The sequence below is a fragment of the Calliopsis andreniformis genome, chromosome 12, assembly GCF_051401765.1.
Source record: "Calliopsis andreniformis isolate RMS-2024a chromosome 12, iyCalAndr_principal, whole genome shotgun sequence".
Classification (NCBI taxonomy): Eukaryota; Metazoa; Arthropoda; class Insecta; order Hymenoptera; family Andrenidae; genus Calliopsis; species Calliopsis andreniformis.
Genome location: NC_135073.1, coordinates 6,657,172 through 6,677,486, shown reverse-complemented (window position 1 = coordinate 6,677,486; position 20,315 = coordinate 6,657,172). Strand labels below are relative to the sequence as shown.

The 20,315-nt window shown below is 32.9% G+C and overlaps 2 protein-coding genes across 10 annotated transcripts in view; one reads left to right on the top strand and one right to left on the bottom strand.

Moving 5' to 3' along the window:
• Window positions 1-19,909, bottom strand: part of LOC143185439 (endoplasmic reticulum aminopeptidase 1) — a 39,151-nt gene extending 19,242 nt beyond the window's left edge. For 6 of the 9 annotated variants that reach the window (XR_013002907.1, XR_013002909.1, XR_013002910.1 and 3 more), the window contains exons 1-2: window positions 8,411-8,692; window positions 1,050-2,052 (exon numbers count right to left, since the gene is read on the bottom strand). Coding sequence is in view for 4 of the 9 variants with exons in the window: in XM_076388439.1 (XP_076244554.1) it covers window positions 1,050-1,161 (112 nt within the window). In the remaining 5 variants the exon portion in view is untranslated. Of the gene's footprint in view, window positions 1-1,049; window positions 2,053-8,410; window positions 8,693-19,521; window positions 19,658-19,792 lie in introns of those variants that run through there. The other 3 variants (XM_076388435.1, XM_076388436.1, XM_076388437.1) reach the window with 3 other exon arrangements.
• On the top strand, window positions 11,413-12,474 carry LOC143186250 (protein SLC31A2). Its single transcript, XM_076389820.1, has 4 exons — window positions 11,413-11,418; window positions 11,499-11,632; window positions 11,715-11,774; window positions 12,276-12,474. Exons 1-4 carry the CDS (start codon window positions 11,413-11,415, stop codon window positions 12,472-12,474), a joined length of 399 nt encoding a protein of 132 aa, XP_076245935.1.
• Window positions 19,910-20,315: the final 406 nt, after the last annotated feature.

Sequence of the window (20,315 nt, the reverse complement as noted above, 5' to 3'; positions counted from 1 at the left end):
TTCATACAAATTGTAGTAATTGCTACTATTTATATGTAATATACCACCACTATTGGTACATGTAATGTTTTATTTATAATTAGAAATTAAGGACAATAGGCCAATAATAGTCCTTTCATTTTATAGTGTTACTAATTCTTTTTCACATTTTTCTTCTATTTTTATCTCCTTATTCACAGTTTTTACACATTCGATAAATTTTCAAGATTAATTTTTACTAAAATGCAACACCTGTAAAAAATTCCATTGTATTCTCTTGATTTATTTAAGATAAAGAATTATTCCTTTTCAAGTGTATCACGAATTACGGGAATGTTTTATACAAAAGCAATATCGATCAAAAAGTGAAGCGTAGAAAGAGTATCGTTGGGAGAGATCATTCGTACTTGTCATGCAGTCGTCATTTATTAAACACACAAGCTCTACCTTTGTTATCATTCAGATTGCCCTGTTTCTCACTTCTTACAGGACTTTGAAACCATCTAAAAATTTATTTTTGTATCCTGATTTTCCTAAAAATAATTGTGTTGAAAATCACATATTTCCTGTAAATCTTACTCAGTCTTTCAACTTCTGCATAAATTTAATCTAATCATAATTCAATACTCGAATTTTAATTTTTATCCACAAAAAAGGTGTCTATTCTTCTTCTGGCAGTACAATTATAATTATTAAACAAAGTTTCGAATCAACAGTTCAGTAAAAATTCTCTAAACAGAAGCGACACGTAAAAAAGTTATAAATTACAAATAAGATTGACAGAAAAAGTAACGAACTTCGTGAACCTAAAACTAAAATTTAACTTAAAATGTAACGCATTAGATTCCAGGGATACTTCAATTAAAATAATTAAAATCCTCATGGCCACAGCAAAACATGAAGAGACGTACCACAGAAGAAACCAGAATTTCCATATTTAGAGAATCACTTACTTTCATATCCCCAGTAATATTCCAAAAATTCGGCACTTAGTAGCCACGGTCTTGACTATCTCCTTGCCCTTTGAGAGTGTCTACCCACCCCCTTGGTACAAATGGATTTTCACTCACCTGAGTTGATCGGCACCTCGGTGGTGTTGGCGGTCCCATTTTGCCCGGGACTCCGTGAACTCGAGGTTCTATCTAGAGGCTCCATCCGGATCGCCTCGCTGCGTTCCCGCATCGAAGTTCCCCCTGGCACTTTGCTCTTCTCCCTCAGCCTGTTTTTTTCACGCAGTAGGCTCGTGGCGCGCGGAGCTTCGAGCGGAAGATACACGCTTCCTTGACTCTCTGTTGCCCGCGACTCGTTGCGAATTACATTCTTCAACGTTGATGCTTCCGAAGAACAGCACACTTCTCAGTCCTTCTTTCCTATTCGCGTCAACCGCTTGGGATATTTTCATGCGAGGTGAAACGTTCGTTTAACGCCACGAAACCTTCCAGCATCTTAGCACGATGCAACGCTCCCGATCGACCTACACCCGATACCGATCTAGTTGCTCCTTCTGCTAGCTAATTTAGCTTCTTATAGACGGATGTCACTCAAGGCAAGAAGTTCTACGTCAGTGAGTTGGTCCCCGTTACGGTACGATGATGGACAGTGGTAGAAAAAGGGGTCAGGCTCGTGGCTGGTACAAAAGGATGTTTCGTTGCGTGATCAGTACAAACGTGACGTCTGAAGAAACGGGCGTTTACATTGGTCTTGCTACCTGGCTCTACTGCTCTTAGGAAGTGCGTACGATTATGTAGGATTTACTGGCTAGCGTTGCGTTAATTATTTACGCACCTGGGATATTTCTTTATAGCTTGACACGAGTAAACCCATTACACTACGTCGGACTATGTTGAGAAACTTTGCGTCTCGTGTCGCTTAGGGTGTCTTCGGCGAGTTTAACGAATATGTTACCATCCTGAATTGGAAGTAGTGTGTATTCTACTTTTGCAGGTAATTAGTTGGGTCATTAGTGGTAAACTTGTAACTAGTGATTTCTTTCTGGTTACTTTCTGGTATTTATCGATAGTCTAAATTCTCTTGCAAGATTGTGTACTTTCGACGTATTGCTTGATGCAGTACCTGAAACAAAATATTGATCAATGTATTTATCATCAATGCATTATGGTAGTTTAAAATATTGTTAGGTATTTAGAAGCAGTAAGGAGATATTTAGGAGTGTAGTATATTATCGTAATTCTATTTTGTGTGATGATTTGTGTTTATAATCGGAAAATTCAAAGGTATTATTACAATTTGAGAACTATTTATAGTTGTTACGTTAATATTTAATCATTATTTTTAATATTTCTCAATATTTTTATGGTTAATGTTTTATCTGGTTTTACAGTTAAAAAAACAGATTTACATTTAGAGTTCAGAAAAATATTATTTCACACATTTATGAAATTTCTGAACTAATAGATCATTTTCGAATTATTTAATTACTTTTACTAATGAATATTCTTTTATCCAAAATATCGGATTACGTAAAACCACAAGAATCTGTTCTTATCTGTTTCTGGCTTCTAAAATGTGTTCTCATTTAAAAAATCGGAAAGTTTTAACATAAAAGGATTAACTTAATAGTTAGGAGTAACTCTCAAAATTTATTGGTAACTTTAGATTTTTTAATAGTAAAGATAAATGACATAATAATAAAGTGATGACAATACAAATTATGAATCAAATATTTAATTTCCCTTAAAAAAGTTAAAGCGTCATTATCCAAATTTCCTAAACCAATTACTCGTGATTCTCTAGTTCCTGAGTTAATGGATTGAATTGTGTTACTCTTTATTCGTCAACACATTTTTTTCTCTCATATATCGTATATGTTTATTTGCAAAACCAAGTGGTGTTATCTTTTTGTCACCAACAACGAGAGCACCCATAAACTTCTATTGATTTTATTGGACTTATAATTACTCTACATTGTGTCCATAGTAGGTCAGTGTGAACGCACGTTGCACATTCTCTGAACATGTTCCTTGATGTTATTTTTAAAGACGTTAATTATATGTTCCTATATTTTCGCAGAGGTTTCCTGCGTCCCCTTGGTTAGCTGTTCCCTGAAGCGTATACAAAAACCGTGCAAACTTATTCATGCAACAGATGCTGGATTAGTACCTACTTGTATTGAGCTTTCGCTTTAAACTACTGTTTTAGTGAAACAGTTCTAATGAAAATTGAAGCAAGCGAAAAGACTACAAGAATTATGGACGATCCTTCTCCCCGCTTTCAATACCACCAATTCGTTTTCATTATCGGATATTTCGTTAGATTTATAAATTAATTTGTACTCGTTAAGAGAACTAATGATAATTAAAAAATCTCAGTAAAATTTGTGAACCAAATATTCAAGTTACTCTGATTTAACAGACCAATGTGTTTGAAAAAACAATTTCCTCGAAATCGATTGATTTTAAACTTTGCCAATAATTTACATTTTTAACTCTTTTATATAGATAATGAAATACTGTAACCATACTTCTTGTGCAGAGTGATTCTAAAAAAGGGTACAGGGCTTACAGAGCAAATAGTTCTCACTAAGCTGAGTAAATAAAGATGAATCGAAAAATTAACTCTGTTGGAGTTAGCAGTGGCTTTCGAAGGCGGTAATGCGAGTGATTTCTCAGTTGCTGTTCACTGCATGTAGAGTGGAAACAGAGGATTATTTTATTACGTTCTAACTTCAACATTGACACATTCGTATTTTTCCTTATTTACAATTTCATTTGCACTCCCTGCACACCAGATTAAGTTCTTTAAAGATTATCTACTGAATTTATTTTTTATCGAATTTTTCGACAGGCTTCTTGAACTCACTTGTGTAATTCTTGTACTTCGTTTATCGGTGAAGCATGTTCTAGGTTTTTCATACATATATTTCCATAAGAAAGAGTCGAGTGTACTTAAATTAGGGGCTCAAGTGTGCCATGCAACCAGTTCACCTCCTCCAATCCACCTTTCACCAGAGATCTCATTTAAGTACTCTCTTATAATGCGTATAAAACGAGTTAGAAATCTATCACGTCTAACCCACATTTGTAATCTTCCAGAAAAAGTCAGGTCATCGATAAGTTCAAGTTGCATTCAATAAAACTGATGCATTCAATGACAACATGGACAAGTTTTGAACTAGATTCAACAGCCTATTTTTCTTAAAATACTAAAATCATCCCTTTTATAAATTTGTTTCCTAAGATATTCATTTAAATATTTAATCTTCAGTTAATGCAATTATAATTCAGTTAATACAGTGTCACAGTATTTTATGATATGGGTATAGCAAATCCACTATAAAAAAGATTTATAGTACAGTATAGAAAGCTTTATACATTGTTTTCCCGATTTTTGTAAGTTATAAATATTTTTTAAACTAAACATAAAAAACTGAGTTAATATGAACATGTACTTTAACTCGTCATATTAAATAGGTATCTAGTATGTGAAAAAAGTGTTCATCGCTAGTTTCAGTAATTAAAAGAAATATTGTTCCTCGTAATCTATTTCATTGATAGATAAAATATATATCATAAAATGTGGTATCGAGACTTATTTTGAGAAGCCAAGATTTGCACTCTAGATATAAAATAAGTACAGTAATAATTTCTCAAAAGTTTTTCAATCAACGAAAGCTGTTTTCATTCTCCTGACACTTGCTCTTGGATTTTCTCTTACTGCCTTTAAGGTGGAGTTTTTCACACTTACAGAACAGAAAATAAACCTGGTGAAACTCTTATAAGGAATTCAAAATAAATCACGAAGTAAATAGTGTGTTAAACGAAAGTGCTTAACTTGAAGAACGTTCTCATGTAGCGACACTGTGTGGTTGCTGTATTCCATTAACATAACTGCCCATGAAATGCATGGGTGTCACATCTCGACTAAAATACTAAGCTGGTATTATGAAAGTGTGAAACAAATTCTAAGTATAAATGCAAAGTAGAATATATTGATTTTAATATCGAAACACAAAATAGTAAGTTAATCTTTTGTCATGAAATGAAAGGAACAAATGTTTTTTAATTGCCAAAGTAAAAATGTGTTGAAATAACTCTTTGTGTTGTTCTATGTGCAATGTATGAAGATATCATTTGCTTATGATTGTGCCCCTAGCAAGATTGATTATTTTATTCAATTTATTGTTGATGAGTAGGAATACAGTAGTACGCTTAATTGAGTCAAGAATACCCACGATATTTGGTATTCAGATTTTCAGTTATTCACTGTACTAGCGATAAGAGAAGAAGAAGAGACGAACTCCATAATTTTTTACAACACTGAGTTAGTTATACTAACTATCGTAACATTGTTAAAATGAATTTGCATGCCAGAGATATATTTTTGTGAAGAGGGAGAAGGATATATGAAAAGAAGAAGTGCTATTCTTGAAGTTACAAGAATTTAGAGAAAATTTTAGAACTGAAAGATTTTATTTATTAAAGTTTTTATATTTTGTTACTAAAGTAATTCAAACACTAGGAGAATATCAGTATTGTCGAGTAGATCATCTCGTTTCATAATCCACACATACAGCTACATACTGTCTTTTCTGGCAGCAACTATTTATCTGCTACCGTCGAGGTCTATTCTAAAGCATTCAAGGAAGTATATTGACTGAAGTACATAAGTTAACAAAGAGAACATCGCTGAAAACATGGTTCTAGTCTATGAGAATTAAATTGTATTCACTGTTCGAAAGTTGTCATTTTCCAGTTTTATTTTTACGGAGGCACTTGTGCTAGGATATGATAATCACGATCATTCTTTTGTCATTTCTGGTAAAAAAAAGCCACATAAATTATGAACATTTGAAACGTGACTTATATCACAACCTCATAAAAATTAAGTCAAAACAATTTAACCATTAGATAATATCATTAAGTACGTAATTATATAAAATGTAATCTAAGACAAAATTGTCACATCTATTTCTTTTAATATTTCAAAAAATTATTTAAATATTTGTATTTAAGTAAGCGTTTTAAACCCAAAATTTAACGAAAAAATATTTTTTAAATATTTAGGTGTTATGTTAAACTTGTATATTATACATTAGTAACTAATGATGAACATGACTTTCATAAATATTCCAAATTAGTCATGCGGTATGTAAATGTGTTTATACTTGACATTTATTTATTTAGTGTCAGTATTTTCTGCTGAACATGCATATAGAATTACGATTATTTCTGTTAAGTAAATATTTACAATATTATTGAAAAAACTGGTTTAATTGGCCTCTATTTAGAACTATCTCTACCTAATACGTAATTGCAGAAACTTAAAACAGTTTCTACTGTTTTAGTTATTGTGAAACAATTTCTTAACATGCTAAAACATGATAGGTAGTTCTCGTAAAATATTTCTTTAGTTTCAATTATATAAATTTTATCTGAAAATTAAATCCTATTATTGTTTCATATCTCCATCAGCCTGAAAGACAGTTTTATTTCATAGATTTAGAGTTTTTGAATAAGAAAATATTCCAAATTTATTTTTTACTTCTTATTCAAAGTGAAATTTGTTCCATTCCACTTTCAAACGCTCAATTTTATACAGGTGTCTAAAGTTTCCTTGAAACGATATTCCATGTACAAAGTGCATATGAAAAGTGAAGCAATTGCAATCCTTTATACTATTCATCTGTATTCAGGGCTTTAGATTATCGAGGGTAATCGTATCAAATCGAGGGGAATCGTTTCATACAAAAGGGTCTATTTTCTATCGCGGCAATTTGCGAAATGTTCAAACGATTACATGCATCCTGAGAGTACTTATGACACACGAACGCGTAGTAACCATAGCAGTCAAGACCAGTTATTATACGCTGCTTTTAATCGTCTTTCCTGAACATATATATTTAGTATCGGTTGTGTAATATGAAAATTTATACTTATAAGTACATAATGATGATGCTTGTACTATTTTCTGGTTTCAGTACGTGAATAATTTTAGTATTCTATGTTAATCATTCTGTTTGGGGTGTTATTTTTAAAAAAAATTTTAATTTGACAAATTGGAAACAATTCTTGTTAGTGCTAATAAACAGAAATATACACGTATATTTTTATTGATAGTAAAAAACAAAAGGAATAAACGTGCAACTCACATTTTAAATAAAATTGTCATATATTCTCTACGAATAGCAAATTAAAATTTTGAATACATCCTGGATACAATAGTATCAGATATCGACTTTTAAATTTATTATGTGCAAAGAATATTTATTATTGTTATAGCAGATATTGAGAAACATTTGATTCTATCGATATTAAAGAACACTTAAGACAAAATTAGAAGTATAGAAACATTTTCAAATATTTCTCATTTTAGTGGGATAGTATTTGGAACAAAATTACTATTTGATAACATGAAAAAGTCTTCTCAGGTAAATATAACTCAAGTAGATATTAGAAAACAACTATTTCTATTGATATTCAAGAATATTAGGTATATATTCAGAAATTGTGTGCTAAACATAAACGTTGTCTTCATTTCAGATGCAACTATGCAAGCCGAACTCCCATTATATTTTTTGTATTATTAACATCGTCTGAGGCTGCATAACCAAATGATGTAATTAAAAGCAATGACAAAATATTTTCAACAATCTAATACCACATTGATTCACGATCAACCATAAAATGAAATATTACCTAGGCATTATGTAAACACAATTTTCAGTCAATCCTTTCCAAAAAGACATATCATTCAGTGTCATGAAATGATTACAAAATTTCTCATAGACCTCACGATCAAATTTACATAATACCAATAGTAAATCATCCACGCCTACCCTGTACAAACTACTGCCAAGAGCGTCAGCTCACGTCTGACGAATTCCTCACTTTTTCTACTTACACCTAAAACCCCCTCAATACCAGAGTAGAATATTCGTCCAAAATTAAAGCATCCAAGAATCGCCCTACATCAGCCACTAGCCTCTCCAAAAGAAAAAAAGAAGAAAACTAAAGAAACAATGCACAACTTTTCCTACCACCCTACATCTATCAGTCACACGACAAACGGCATCCGTGTGCGCGCCTGATACACGAACACATCGTGATAGAACATTGACCCTGCCCAGTCTCGCCGCCGCGAAATCCCTCCAAACGATCGAAAATAGTGATACAGAGACAAGCTCTTCGCACAACCAACACACGCCTAAGAAATTCGAAAAAAATGAATTCCATCGCCTCAACCAAATCTAGAATCCTCCAACCACCATAATCCCAAACCTCCGAGTCCCAACTTAGCATAATGACAAACGGGTAGAGAGACTCTGCGACTCGAGGGGTGTACGCACTTATTCTCGGACTAACCTTCAGCTGATCGAAGAGAACGCGAGCGATTCGCGAGATACGTCGAGGGAAGGACTTCCCTTAATCGGGGAAGATCCAGCGGCCGCGCTCGCGATGTCGATCATGCTTACCGTCTCCGTGCGTCGTCTCCTCGGAGCAACAGCGTAGGAACCGGCAGGTCAGCGCCGACTACTCAAACATCGTGCCGGGCGGAAATATTTACGTGCGCGTATGTACGCGGCTCTGGCCGAGGGAAACGGCGCGGCGGCTCGTCGCGGCTGTACGAGTTCGCGGCTGCACAGGCCGCGATCGCATTGCTGCCCGTTTGATTAATCCCCGCTGGTTCCGATGGACGAGACTAGGCTTCCCTCGCACGAAGAGAGACGCGACGTCTCTCTCGTGGCCACCGTGCAAGCAGCCGAACGGCGAGAATGGCACTGAGCCGAGGGAGTTTGAGAATCGAGCGTGGCTGAATTTCCGGACGCAGGGAGGCGCGGCGGTCAGGATCAGCCACAGGTTGCGCCCGGCTCGTTCACGCAGGCCGGGCATCTTGGCTGATCGCGAAGCGGGGAGGACACCCTCTCTGCCGAAGCGACAGAAAGAGAAATCGATTAACTTAACATCCACTACTATGTGTGTACGTATGGGGTCTTCGCGACGCCTATGATGCACGGTGGACTGAAACGGCTGCCTGACCGCGAAGTCAACATTTTGAACATCTCTGATCATTCCTTTGGCGTCATGAAGTTTTTCAATTTTTCAGAATTTCTGTTTGAAATTTTATTTACCATTAAAGATTGTTTATTCTTGCGCTGAAGTCTGTAATTTGCAACGTCTTTAAAAATGTTGTTTGACGGTGATATTTCTTATTTTAACGAGCAATGATGTCAATATTGAGTTAATTTATGTTTCATGAATTTTGTGGAGAAAAACGTGTTCTTTATTGTCGTAGTAAACAGATTTAAAAGAATTTATGACCATTTTGATTAGATGCACTCAAAAATAGAAAATTTTTTGTTACAATTGTCTTAGTTTTTAAAGTAGAACTTGCTGAATTGAGACGTATTTGATAGAATTCTTCCATGAGCTTATAGTTTAAGTTCAGTTCTGTAATTTTTCTAAAAATTAGCTGCTACTTTGTGCTACTTTTTTTTATAATGCAACTTTAATGTTGGGACCGATATTGTTTTTTTCTATTGTTCTGCATTTTTCTTTATTATTTTTCTTATTACTTACATATATTATTAAAATTACGAATGTGAATGTAACATTGAAATCTTTCTAATAAATGTAATTGCTTTCTTCTTTAATTACATAATTTTATTTCGAATACTGTGCGACGCACGGTGGTGTGAAATGGCTGCCTGATCACGAAGAAGTCAAAATTTGTATTGTTTCTGATTATTTCACTTCTGTGGTATTATGGTGCTAAATCTTTGAGAATTCTTACGTAAAATTACTTTCGTGGCAATATGTATTTAAATCCTAGAGAATTCTTATTTTGAATTTCTGATTATTTTACTTTTGTGGTTCTGCATCCTTAAGAATTCTTACTTAGAATGTTATTTGTTGATAACAACTATTTGATTCTGTACTCTGTAACCCCTGTGTCTTTAAAAATGGCACTTAGCAAAAAATTAAAAATACTTATGGCGGTTTCAATGTACTCCAAAGTAGTCAACTTTATTCTTAGTTATTAATAGACTGATCTGTTCTCATGATTTGTATGTATATTGTTAAGATGAGAGATGTTTTTTTGACAGCTAGGTAATCAGTCCAGACAACTTTGCACAACTGCAATTTAGAGCACTTAAAAGTGTGACAATTTTAAGAATAGCGTAATATTTAGCGCGATATTGTTTTCTTCGCTTAAGCTTCGTTCAGATTAGTTAAGTTACTTGAATTCCAGCCGCTTGAGTTTAAGTTACTTAAATTCAAGCCACTTAGATTCAAATAGCATGATGTCAAGTTTGTGTTTACAGAAATTAAGTTATTTGGATTCAAATGGTTTGAATCAATTAATTTGTATTTCAAGGCAAGGAAAAGTTAAAAGAACGTCAATTTTACTTGGTGATTGAAAAGATGTTTCAAGTCAAGTAATATAACACATTCACATTGGTCAAACTGCCCCAAATCACTTGTATTCAAGCTACTTGAATTCCACTAACTTGCCTAATGTAAACGTACCTAGACAAAATAGAAACTTGAAGGGAATGTTTCAAGTCAAGTAAAATAACAGGTTCACATTGGTCAAGTTGCTTCAAATCACTTACGTTCAAACTGTTTCAATTCCAGTAACTTAACTAGTCTGACCAAGGCTTTAGGATTTCCTTTAGGCAACAAGTGAGAGATAATATATGTAGAGTAACTATAGAAATAATGCCGAGTACTGTGTTTCTATCTCGAGGCTCAGTTATGAGGAGAATTTTGTAAGTTATATAAGTAATCATTATTTAAGATATACAATTCTTAATATCTCATATCACAAAATGGGTGGTATAAACTAAAAGATGAAAGATGAAAAAATCAGTTAAAGATATACGATATAGTTTTTTGATATTAGGTTTCACTTTACAGAAAATTGAGTTTGAATATTAGTTTAATGCATATGTAGTTGAAGTACAGTTTTAAACGCTTGAAGAGAGTATACATATGCCGTAGGGCGTGGAGAACGTTTTCTAGTAGATACATGCAGTCAGTGGTCAGACTGTTGTTTATCTTACTCGAGTGCCTAAAATTTCATACTTCGATGCACGTACACTCGGGTAATATTTAAACAGAATTTCTTCGAAAACGAAGTAAGGGAATAATCAATTTCATTCTATATTTTCGATTGCTTTCTGTAAGACTAAATAACAATTTGATTATTCTATATTTCTGTTAATTCAGTTAAATAATTCACGTTGTATAATTAATTTTTATAAATGTTAAACACATTTTATTAACGAAGATGTTTCTTTAACAATTAGTTTTGCTTATAAAAAATGTTAACCCTTTTTAATTTAATGAAAGTACAGTTGATCACACAGATATGATATCTGTAGACTGATAAAGAAACGAAAGCGCTAAACGAACTCATCAGACAGTACAGTATCATTAGAAGTGTTCAGTGAACTCTACTGGTTCTTACAAAATGCATGTAAGTACTTCAATAGTGAGCAATAGGCATGTCATAATACAAATAACGGATTTTGTCATTACATAAAGTAAATTTGTTAGATGTCCTTTCACCTTGGTGAAAATGAAATTATTTTGTTTGATACATGGAATGTGGTAGATCGTCAAGGAATTGGGTGGTCAGTAATAGGAATTATTCTCTTAACATCCATCTATGAAGGCTTAAAAAGTTACGAGTAAGTGACATTGTTATAATTATCATAGAAATTATTTGATTAATTCATATTAACGTGTATGTTCTTTTCTCACACTGTATAGTGATCACCTTTGCATTCATTCAGCACGTTTCTTAAAAAGTAAAGGAAAAAGATCAAGAACGTATGTATTCTTCTTCTATAAATACTACAATCGTATATTTATTATGTATAAAACATATCATTACGACACAAACTATTATTATTTTTTATTGTAGCTTTCATATCATCTTGCAATTTTGTAACATTTTATTATTTTATAAAAGGGAAAAATATGGATAAAAAATATTTGTTTTCTATTTGTGAACATCTGTTTGCTCTGGCAAAAATAGCTATAATAACATTTATTTCGTAACAGTAAAATATTTTAACCATGCAATTGTTCATTAGAGTGAAGCAAATAATTGAATTTAATTGAAACTTTAATCCGTTCAAAGTAATCTTAATCTTAAACAATAAAATATTCTTCGTATGCATCGGTGTTCTTATGTATGTAGCTGATTGTTGTATAAAAAGTAAATATCTCAACTAAAATATAGTTCATGCATTGTTTGTCTAGGATTAGCTATATCATTTCTATCTCATCAAAGATAAAAAAATGCAGCGTGAGCCTATATTGTTTCAGAGCATTACTGTTTTCTAAGCTACACCTTCTTCAAACAATTATTCACGTGATTCGACTGATCATAGGGTATTTCCTTATGTTAATTTTTATGACGTACAATGTCTGGCTTTGTGTCGCCGTAGGAATCGGTGCAGCCCTTGGTTATTGGCTATTTGCTTGGGACAGATTCAACGGTGACAGTAACGACTGTTGCTTTTAGATTTCTTCTTTTACCCACTTCTATTATACATTCATATTCTGTTGTACGTAAAGTTGTATATTTCTATCATAATATGTAATTCAACTCATGATTAAAAATCAATTTATACCATTTAAAATATATGTTATTTATTATTGTTTATCGTACATACATACACTTAGATATTTGTATGGATTATGAAAAAAAGTTGGAATATATTTTCAGTATTATTTAATTCAACTAGGTTCCACAGTTAATCTTTAATTCTATAATTAAATTTTTAATTAAGCTTCTTTTAATTAAATTTTTGCTACAAATAAAAGATTAAAATTTTGTAATTAGTTTTTTAGAGACATACAAATTACTTTCATTTTTTTCCGATGAAATTATAGTTCGTTATAAATTATATTATTGCCATTTAATTCAGTCTAAAATGAATCCACCATAAAACAGAGCAGTATGTCAACTGTATTTTAATCATTACGGATTTTATTATCCTATAAAGGACAAACATTCATTGCTTTTTAATACTCTGAGTATTATTGCATCAATTGCATTCTCAATACACTAAAATAATTTCATCAAATGTAACTTCTGAATTTATTCTATGATTACAGGAATTCTCTTAATCAATTGAGCTCACACGTTATCTAATCAAGCTTCCTTGTTTGTGTGTAGAATATAATCAACGTTTCAATCATTTTGTCTGCCGTCAGTATAAGGAACGCAGTTAAACCGACAATAAAATACTTCTTGTGATACTGTAACTGCATGAAAGTTGAAGATGAAGTCAAATAATCAAAGTACAGAAAGAATTTCCGATATAAATGCCACATATGCATACAAAAAGGAATTTAAATCGGCTAATGAAATAATATTCGGATGGGATAAATTTAATACAATAATGTTACTTATTTTACTTTTCCTATTTTGTATTTGGTGCATAACATTTTTTATATTATACAACCCACATAAAGGGGTCCACGAAGGAGATCATGGAGGTCACCATGAGATGAATTATTAAAAAAAAGTAACTGGACGACTTATCGTTGATCGATACTACAGATTTTTAAGAGTGAGTAAATGATCAAAATAGCTATAATTTTTTTAAACCCCTTAATAAACACTTATAACTGGAATTTTATATTCTGCAAAAGGGAATTATTAATTTTTCAGATTTTAAGTGAAGAAAAGTTACATGTTAAGGGGTTTATACAATGAAATCTGGACTATAAGAATATCGATTAATTAATCGTTCTACTATTTGCGTAGGTTTTCCAGAAGGGGAAACAAATATGTCGTCTTTCTTATTATGTCTGACTATAGTTTATCACGTTTTATGGCGTATTGTGACGTTTAGATGTTGGACTCTTCGTTGCATGTTTAAGAACAAAAGTTTGACCTAAATTTAAGACTTCTAAGACTTAGAATATACAAACAATGAAATATCAAGTTTATGACTGATGTTTATTTAATTGTATTTATTAATCGTAATATTTTTATGCAAAGTCTTAAAATAAATGGTCTATGTTTCTTTTTCTTCAAATAATATTTCAGAATTTCATTCGTATTTACTAAGATAATTTAGCTCGATATAATGTTTAATCTACTTTCCCTCAATATGATATAAATAAACATTTTTTGTACAAAGAAAGCTGACCGTCTAGTTACACAGAAATTAAGTATAACGTAATAGCTATATTTAAAATGGTTTCCATTAGTCCCACCAACTGCTTCTGAGAGAATAATTATTCATCGAAGCTTCACGCAGTGAAACCTGTCTTTGGCAAATAATTTATTTTGGTACAACAAGTGTATCTGAAACTGTCGGAGATTGGATGACGTCCTCGTTAAAATTCTTAACGAAGCAATTTAATCGTTCGCTCAAGGTACAGCTGAAATTATTCGAATACTTCGATAAACGGAAAATTCGATACAATTTAAAGAATAAACGATATTTTCATAGTAATTCAATATTTTATAATATTAATATCGGAATTTCAAATATTTCTGCATTTGCAATATTCAATTATTATAAATGTCGATAATAGCAATACTACAATAATGTGATACTATCCATCAATGGAGAAGAAAATTAAAATTAAAAACATAGAACACTGCACATTTATAAGTAACTTAAATCATGCTACTTATTTGTAAAGTAGGTGCTTCTAAAATTTGATTGCATCGTTGCCATAGTATTTATATTATGTACAATTAGTGTAACTCTAAAAGGTATGAGTATTACTGCCAAATACCTCACCTACAATAAATTTTTCTTTGCCACGAGAAGAAAACGAAAAATCAAATATCTTTTTTAACTTTTAATCTAGTCCAATTGGAATATTGTTCAAAGAATAACGAGTTTCGTTGAATCCATATAAAGTACTACCATTTTATAATTGCAACAGAATATAGATACTCAATTGTCAGTGATGTAGGTGGTAGGAGTACTTGACATAGAAATGACTTGAATGACACAGAAAGATTAGAGATAGTCACGTTCCCTGCACAAGCAAAATTTGTTCCACGAAAGCTCGATTTCGACATTTTTATTGTAGAAAAATAAAATATGAAAATGGTTTCGCTGCCACTTCTTGTTTACTTTTATACCGATATGCTGCTTTGTGATGAAGTCTGGATAGCGCGCGCGTAGGTAGACGTTACGTACCGTGAAGGAAGAGTCATTATACTTGACATGACGAGCCGCGCACAATTTCGCGTTGCGTTTTATCCACCCTTTCGTAAAAAGAGTGGCGAAGTGGGGATATGGAGCGCGTTCCACCACGATAACATAACTGCCATGAAACTAGTAAAAAATGTTCCAGAAAACGGTGCACCGAATAATTTGCTGTAATTTTAATGACTCGTCGCACAAATTTTGTTTTATTCTTTGGATTTCTTAGATTAGAATTTAATTTTCTTTAAATATTCCATTAAAGAATACGTAGGCATTAACAGTGTCTACATGATTAAATTATTTTAATTACACAGTGTTTATTTGGAAATCAATATTACATTTATTTCCATCTTACATTAAGGTAACTACTATTTTTTCAAGATAATTATATAAATTATGAAGCTAAATTGGAGTAATCAATTTTGTTGATTTTCCCTATGATGACTGAATCCTCACAGAAACGTGGTACTTCCACCATTTAATTTCTACATATATCTACTTCGTGTTGGCAGTACCTACGTATATTTCGAAGGGCAAAAGTCAAACAGTAACCCATATTGAAATGCATAAAGCAAACACGCCCAGTAAATAAAATTTCACCTCGAAGGATAAATCGCGAAAGCAAAGTACAATGAAAGCGAGCATCAACCACACCTTCCACCGAACACGACGTACATGCAGGAAACTATGAATACTGCGGCAACACGCCACTGAACAAACCCAAGTCCCGAATGCGATTTTCATGGTTGACCGTATGAAACAATTTACGCAAAGGAAGCTGCCGTATTTTAACCTCTCCGTGACAGAATGATGTAAGAACGACGGTGTCGAGGGTACATCGGCTAGGGAATCCCCGACTGGTTAATTTACGTTATTGGGTGGCATTGTCCAATCCTGGATCGTCACGATAGAAGACCAGGGGCCGGCACAAAGGGACATTTTAGTCGATCGATTGCTGGGTAAATGCCGTATTGGAAGTCTTATTGTCATCGAGATAATATCACATGCTCATTTCTGTCCTGCTTCCGCCGTTCAAGGGCAGAGACGGCAAGAGATCAACAGTTATCGCGGACCCCTTTCGTTTCACCGCTATTCATCCCCTTTTTTCCTGAGACACACCCTCTCAACTTCATCGTATCCACCTGCCTTGGGCGGTCTTTGTGTATTAAGCCTTTTGAACCCGATAATCCATGAAGATTGCACCTCAACGATTCTACTGCCTTTCGTCTTCTTTTTCTGTGGTCACAGCTTCCTCTGTGACTCTTTTTCCTCATGAAACATGGCCAGTTATGATGTGAGGTTATTTATCATGCGAAGAAAACACCTGGTAATGAGTAGCATCGTTCGACACCTTATAAGCTTTTGGGAGGTCTGCCTCGCTGATTGTGTAGTCCACAGCTATTGGTGCATAATTAACTCTGCATCGAGTAGATTAGGTGCAATTATAGTATTCTCTTGTTATGAGTTGGTTACCATGTATAATGTATTCTTGATTTATTTAAACGGAAATGAGGGTAACTTTCATACGCTCTTACAGATTTATTTGATGAGGTGAATATGTAAATATGTAGCATGTGACTTGACCTCAGGCATGTATAATTTGCTGTGACATTATTGTTAATGAGTTGTGAGAATATGGTAAAAAAATAGTCTATAATTAGGTACAGTACTTCTTCTATAGGCTAATAGGTCACTGATGAGTGTATAGTGAACGAGTGTATAGTTAACTCATGCTTAGAGTAGTCCACTTTGCTTTTATCGAAGGTATAAGTAACAGTGTAGACAAGCAAAATTTTTTTCTCGTTATTTTCAAGCTATACAAATATAGCAACAAGTTTATAGTAAGAGAATATTGTGCTTCTGTAGTTCCATAGATTTTTCAGTACTTTACAGCCAACATTTTTGCAATAATTTAGTATTTGAATTTCTTCTTTCGTTTTTGCAATGCAACAATTTTTTTGCCATTTTACTTGAAAAAAGAAACAAACAAGAAAGAGGGTTATATATTCTTCTACCTATCTGAGAAAGAAAAGCTACCAGATACCCATTTATTCTATAAAACATTCTAGCAAATCAGTAAATAATAGAAAAAAGAATTTCCATAAATACTGAAAGATATAATCTATTCAAGTTGAACTTACGACCGATTCATTTTGTAAGAGAAAAAATTGCACCTATTATTTATCTATCTAACTCTACCCACATTTTTCTCTCTACTCTACTCCCTTATACTTATTTTGTCAGCAAAACTAACTAATAGAAGTACATACTGATAAAAGTTATATTCATCAAGAACTTTATTATCATATTTAAGATTAAGATAAATACAATATTTTTAATACTGGCAAAAAGCTAAAACTAGCAAAATTATTTATGATACTGGTAGATATAAAAAATATGCGTTAGCACCAGTGGATCAAGTGCCAACTATACGTTTGAGTGAACGCAATCGATTCTGGCAAGTGCGTTGTCGTTCACCCTGCTCTGTCGCGTAATCTTTGGTCTGTATTTGTACATCGATCAAGCTAGAGCTTTCGCATCCGACGTTTGACTCTCACGAGAAAGGGAGTAGTAACCTGATGGATCGAATAATCGCAGAGGAATCGTTTCCGACCATCCAGACGAGATGTAGATGTACGCGTGTGCGACTGGTCGATACTGGCGTCGGCTGCTGGTAGCTGTACATTCCCCTTCTGGCAGTTACGCTACTGCCATCACCTTCATCCTTGCCTCCACTCGCCTGTTACTTCCTTCTCTTCTGGGCGTACTCCAATCCCAGTGTTCCAAACTTTCTTATCTATCTTTTCTTCCGTCAGCCTTTCGTGGACTAATTGGAGACTAATCAATGTCATTTTGATGGAATCTAAATGCTTAGACATCATATGAAGCTTTGATGGAATGTGTGCGATTTATTGTTAGATATTTCAGAGCAATTAAAGGTTCATAGTTCTGTAGTCAGATGACAAAAGCTGATATGTCACTTTTTTCAAAATTGAGATACGTACTCCTCTATGTGTACCTAGATTAGATCTATCAATCTGAAAAAATCACATCTGTATACTGTATATTACGTAGTTTAAAAAAAACATGGTAGCAATTTATCACATGTGAATTTATACCTATTGTTGTATCTAATTTTAAAATCGCTTTAGTGAAAAATTAGAAAACTATTAAATATCAAGTTCTGCCATCTAACTAGAAAGTCAATAATTAACAATTGGATATTTAAAGGCAGTAGAATTTCCTTTATCCAAACACATTAGACAGATAAGATATTTCGGATGAATCGTTCGTGTAGATAATTGGATTCGCTGGTCCTCTTTATTATCTCTTACTTTTCCATCCGAGGAATAGGTTTTGGGTCAATAGGGTCAGATAATGTGTTCACGGTTTCTGCATTGATTGAATGACAGTGATTCTAATTTTGCCCGATCTCTCAGTTTACACCTTTGCCCTAAATGAATATTCTTTGAATTTGATTCTAAATTATGTGGAGTAAATGTAAATACAGCAACAACGAATCCTGTGCATGAAGAAACAAAATCATGCGATAGAGAAAATGTTGCTCGTTGTATATAAATGAAAAATTGTAATTTATAAATATGTCCTCATAAAAGACGATTTGTAACTCCAATTATAAAGTCACAGTGGGCGTTGCCATAATAATTGTACATGAATAATATACTGTTAATGAGGCTGGAAATCCGCGAAACGAAAAATTCGCGGCTTATTGTCAACAGAAAAGTTCGTGCTGCTTCTTTTAAACGAAATTCAATATGAAATATTTGTAATTGTGATTTCTTTCAATTAATACTGTAATTATTGCTTTATTCAATAACCTCTTCTTTTCTGGTTATTAATTTACAAATTTCTTTAGAAGAATTTATTTTGAAATTGAAATATAGAAAAACACTATGAACTGTTTTGAATGAATTAATAATATAAGTATATACTTCTAACGGTTCATGATGTTATAAAACATTAAAATCTATAAATTTATAACGTTCGAGTACGAGTCACATAAGTGTTCATATAACTGAAGTTATGCTCGATAATGGCTCTGATAACAAGAGTTTAGTAGAAGTTCACTACATCGGTTATTGAGTAAAATTTCATTCCAACAAATGAAGTTAGTATAAATGTAGTTCTAGTGTACTTGTAATTGTATTGATTCAGCTCTCGTTCGATTTATAGAGTTTTTAGATGAAGTAAAAATGTGTAGCTTGTGACTGCAGTTTGAAGAAGAGTTTTATTTCTTCTTCTTTATTCTTTTGTAATGAGTTAGTTACAAAATGTACGAGTATTGCGTAAAATTGTTATAACGAGGATGATTATGAGGAAAAGTTCACACAGGATTGAACAGTGTAGCTCAAATTCGAGTAATTTACCTTTGAAGGTGCATTGAAATCTGTGGGAATATTCAGATAGGATCCACCAGTGTCTGACTATCGATCGTTATACCTCATCTGTCACTTTCTCTTCGCGTGGCCGAAACACTGCCAGCTTCAATAAACTAGCACGTACCTGCAGATGCCCAAGATAATTAAATCTCTATGGTCCAATTGAAGACAATTCTGCGAAACATGTTTCACATTTCGCCACAAAGATTATAGGATTATCATTAGATTTTTAATTATTAGTGCATATTTAGGTACGTACAAAATATTTTCCACATAAGACAATTTAAGTAATAGTGTTTTATAGAAATTTTCACATTGAAATTTGACTCCATAATCGTTAAAAGTTAAAACATAGTCGTAAATATAGGTATTTCAATTAAATATAAAAAATAGTTTTTTAAATAATTATATTGTACACTATGGTAAAAGTTATTTTTGGTTCTCCATTTTTATTTTTGTTTTTCTTCTGTATTTTATTTGTTTAATTCCTGTTAATACACTTTTTTTACAAACTTCTCTACAGTAATAGTCACATTTAACTGAATAATGGAGAATTAAAAACAGAAATTTGAATGGTTTTTATATTAAAATATAAATTTTCTGAATTTAGCTAACTTATAACATAAATTTTGAAAATGATGACTAACACGAAACACTACCGTTCTATTGTATAACTCTTGTGAAGTGCTTACCGAGGACTGAAGTGTCTTCTTCATTAAGTGTCTCACGTATGCAACATTTAACAAACAGTTGTTCATTACTCATTCAGACGTCACGTATCT